General features: G+C 49.2%; 1 protein-coding gene across 3 annotated transcripts; it reads left to right on the top strand.

Moving 5' to 3' along the window:
• The first annotated feature begins 1,794 nt into the window (after positions 1–1,794).
• On the top strand, positions 1,795–3,961 carry LOC120904650. 3 transcript variants are annotated; one of them, XR_005739802.1, is made up of 3 exons: positions 1,795–2,430; positions 2,559–2,637; positions 3,569–3,961. XR_005739802.1 is itself a non-coding variant. In XM_040314825.1 (2 exons), the coding sequence occupies exons 1-2, from the start codon at positions 1,840–1,842 to the stop codon at positions 3,602–3,604; spliced, it is 411 nt and encodes a 136-aa protein (XP_040170759.1). In that variant the 5' UTR covers positions 1,795–1,839; the 3' UTR covers positions 3,605–3,961. The 3 variants fall into 3 exon arrangements, 1 of the variants encoding a protein (XP_040170759.1); XR_005739801.1 differs by having other exon boundaries at positions 1,795–2,637; XM_040314825.1 differs by lacking the exon at positions 2,559–2,637 and having other exon boundaries at positions 1,795–2,214.
• Positions 3,962–4,229: the final 268 nt, after the last annotated feature.

Raw genomic sequence — 4,229 nt, forward strand, 5'->3', positions numbered from 1 at the left:
CTTCCTGATCATCCAAAACGTTTGGAAGGTTTCCTACTGTTTTAACTACTCTGCTAACTGATTGAGAGAACCACAGCGTGTAGATCAAGTTTCCAACTTGTCGTTTATCTCATCCCATCCCCTAGCACGATACAAAGTGGTTCGGTGTTAACGAAGCACCTACCGATTGGAACTCCTCGATTCCACATTCAGTGGTTCTGCGGTGCGGACGTTACGATGACGTGACCTTAATTCGTTCATTGACCATCGCGCTCCACCACCGGAGCTCCGCGCAGTGACTACTCGAAGGTCAGCAAAAGAAGCGGCAGTGGCAACGCGAGCTGAATTTTATTATACAAAAACCTCCACAAACACTCTGTGTGTTGGGGTGGGGAACGGAGAACCAGATTCTTTTGCATCGCCACGCATGAGGTGATCTTCAGCACATGTGTCTTCTTTCGCGGAAGCTCACAAGTCGAGTCACAGATACTGTCACAGCTTATGTAAGAAGAGGACAGTTACGACAGATGAACCACCTTCCAGCACCCCGGAAGAAGGGGTTGTCACAAAATTCTGACACAACAGGTTACCGGAATCGGTGCGCGTTCTACGCCGTTAACCTTTTATGGTCACCGCGGAGAAGCCCACCGCGCTGGGTCTCGAGCAAACCAGCAGCATTGAAGTTGAACCGAACCGGCGGCGGTCACGTTGGAGGCGCTTTCCGTTGCGAGATGCGAGAAGTGTTTTTGTTTTTACCCCGGACGCTAGATGCCACGTGAGCAGGGCTTGGTGCAGGCTTCAATGGAATATATGGAATATATTTGCAACGCAATCAACGCAATCGGGGGAGCTGTTGCTGAAGGTGCTGAAACTGCACACCCCAGGGATTGGATCAAGTTAACTGTTTTGTAATTCAATAAACGATAAGAAAGAGGTTTCCTCGGTTTCTTCTTGAGGTATAAATCATGAATGGTCCTCCAACTACCTCTCACCTTGATAATTCCAATCCCATCCCATCGATCAACCTTGATCACTGTCTTGCCCGTCCAGAGATTAATATCCTCATTTGTTACATCATTTCAAATTGCACTACACTTCCCAAAAGGGTTGTTGCTGCTCCGTTTCGTTCACCTCACTATCGTCGACACTGATAAAAAAAAACCCCGCCACTTACGTCTCCATTAGCGGGCTTCGTCGATAGTTCGCGCAAAGAAGTCATTGATAGGGCTTGAAAGATACAACAATCAAACTGCCCTCGACTGCCCTTCTTCCCCCTCCCGTCGTATATCGTGCGTCCCGAGAATGGCCGCGTTCACGGCCGGGCACGAACGCGCTTGAATGGGGTATCCGGCCTCGCGTTGGGGATGATTCAATTATCAGCGAGCGACACGTGTGTTGTATGGTAGGCCCACCCAGCGCACGCTTTTTGCGCAATCAGCAACAACAACGCGACCACCGCGCGAACAGCGCTTCTGCTTGGGAGCGGGAGGGGAGGAGAGGGAGCGCGGCAACAAACGGTATCAAACACGCGGGCACATTGTAGCTGCCCCGTGATGGCGCGAACTTGCCGCGCGAATTGCATAACGTGCGCTTCCTTCCTTTCGATTACCTCACGTTGACTGCTGTTGCTGCCGTTGTTGACGGCTGGTGCACCAGTCGCTGAGAATGTGCTTAGACTATCGGAGCAGCTTCTTAGAACCGCCTGTAACCGGCACTGCGGTTGCTGCTGCTGCTGATGATGATGATGATGACGACGCTAGCATTTTTCAGTCGCGTTTTTCAACCACACGTCGGACGGCAGTCGAGCGCGTTTTGTTCAACCCCGCGCTCCTCTTTGTAGAAGTGAAACGGTTTTGCGCAATGCTTACCTTATGTGGGCGCGTGTGGCATGTGCCAAAGATTAGACCGAAACGGAGGGTGGTGGGAGGTAGTGAAAGAAAGGAATATTGTAACGAGAATTTCAACTACAACAACAACAACAACAGCAAAAAACTGCACGAGGCAGCGCCAAATCGCGCGACCATCGTCATCACCATCGGTCGGTTTTGCGGACGGGAACGGCAGATATTTCCCACGTGGTTCGGCCACGTGATGGCACGGGTCCTACACTACATGCAAAAGGGAGGTTTGCGTTCGAATTGGCGCGACGGTAAAACGGTATCGGACTCGCCGGGAGCGTCGTCGACAGCGCCGTGTGATGGAATATTTTTCCAACGCTTCGCGTGGCCTCAGATCGTAAACACACCGTGACACCGTGGAGGAAGGGCTGTGAAAGGGTTGTAGGGGCGAGGGGGGAGTGATGTGCGGGTATCATGTAGCTCGTGTCGATCATTAGCGTCGCACAAAGGACGTGTCCCGCGTGTGGTGTGGCACTATCTGGACAGCTGGACAGCTCCTTCAGAGGATTTTAACCCCTTTCCTTCGTCAAACGCGAGGATGGAATTATGACAAGTGAGGGAACATTAGCTAATTAGAAAGCTTTCGCTAAGCTTTCTTATCATTCAAGAGTATGACAGATTTTATTTAAAAAAAAACAAGCTATTTTTAAGTTTCTTCAGTGTTTAAATGCATCTTTGCAGACGATCTACTACCAATATCAAAATGGAACCTTTCTTGATGCCGATTGAAGACGTCCAGGAACACCAACTTTGCATAACTGTTAAGTAAATCAAATCAGAATCAGAACAGGATGTGGCGCACGTTTCAGATTAAACGTTTTTAACCTCATTATTTATGCAATCTTCTGCTTGAGATTTCGAACTGAATATTCTCTCGCATGATCTTCGTTTTGAACATGACGCATGCAAACCACCCTCAAACGGCTGCCGTCATCACAATAAGACGTCCCACTCCCCGGGTCAGAGCGCTCCAGAAACACACACACTTTCGATTTAAATTTCAATCGGCTACCAAACGTCGCGCACGCGAACGCTTCCAGGTGAACTGGATTAACAAATCGAACAAGAACTTCCCCGGTTGCCCCGAAAACCGTCTTCCATTCTCTCTCATGCCTGACCATCCCCGTCGTCAGAGCGTCGATAAGGCACGAAGAAAGACAAGATATTTGCAATCGGATCGTTCGGACAATGTTCATGCCCACAGCAAACACGTAATATCATGTCCTCCGGTCATTGTGTAATTCGATGAAGCAACCAACCAGGCACGGGCACGGGATGGACAAACGTGTAGAGAAGAAGAATAAGAAGAAGCATAACAGTCAAGCGCAAAAAACCGCGAAACCATCCACCGAAGGCATCGGGCTACGCCACGTGACAGGGAACGTGAGGCGTATGCCATACGCAAGCACGCCCCACAAGTCCTTCCCGTGCGTGATGCCCGTTTGTTTGCGCTTACTAGGGAATTAGGAGCGTTAGGGGTGGATTTTTTTATGTAGATTTAGAGCTGTTGCTCAACAGCAACAAGGATCTTCTTTGCGCAATTGTGTTTATTTAAATAATTATTGACAGTTTGGATTGATTTTTGCGACAACGCCCCCGTGCAAAACGCGTGAATAATTGAACACAATCTCTAACCTAATTCCATCGCCACCGCCTTATTAGTGTTTCCTTTTTACCCTGCTCTCGTATAGACTATTCATCATTCACGAATCCTCCCCAATTCTTGACGCCCGCCGACGACGTGTGCAGTTGATGCAACGGCGATGCATTTCTCTGGGCCATGGCGAGTGGACTTCACGTGTCGCCGCTGGCCGATCGGTCCCGGAGTGCACGGTGGCATCGAATGTATATTCCGCCCAGCCCCCTGATGCAGCAAACCCCATCAGCTCATGCCGTCACGTTTCCAGGCCGTCCGACTCGAGTTAGGAGCGGAAAACGTGCCGAATCTAGTTGAATTAAGTGGTGTACAGAACCCGAACGAAATGCGCCTCCTATTTGCGCGTCGATGGATTACGGAAGTGGAAGCTTATCGGTGGAGGGTTGAGCAAGGGAGTTCTTTACAAATAAAAGGGAGGCATGTGATTTGTTGCATTTCGAGGGTAGAAAAAACACTTTTGCTTTTTAGTTGAGGGTTCGTTGTTTGCATAAACTCCTTAACAGGTTGTCTTATTAGTTTTCAATTAGCAGCAACAATAAGCAACAATTAATGCTTACAAAAGGATATTACACAGTTTCCCTAGGCGCCTTGTTTCCTCATTTAACCAGCCAAACAACAACCAGCTCCTCGTGATGAATCCTCGTGATCGCCCACAGTTGTGTTGTGTTCCGTTGTGTAATCTGCATCTCCACACA

This window comes from Anopheles arabiensis, chromosome 3, assembly GCF_016920715.1.
Source record: "Anopheles arabiensis isolate DONGOLA chromosome 3, AaraD3, whole genome shotgun sequence".
NCBI classification, from domain to species: Eukaryota; Metazoa; Arthropoda; class Insecta; order Diptera; family Culicidae; genus Anopheles; species Anopheles arabiensis.

Excerpts from the sequence above, each read along its gene's own strand:
- LOC120904650 (XM_040314825.1), top strand. The coding sequence starts at position 1,840 with ATGCTTACCTTATGTGGGCGCGTGTGGCATGTGCCAAAGATTAGACCG. Across the intron at positions 2,215-3,568 it reads GCTTCGCGTGGCCTCAGATC|ACTATTCATCATTCACGAAT; the intron begins GTAAACACACCG and ends GCTCTCGTATAG.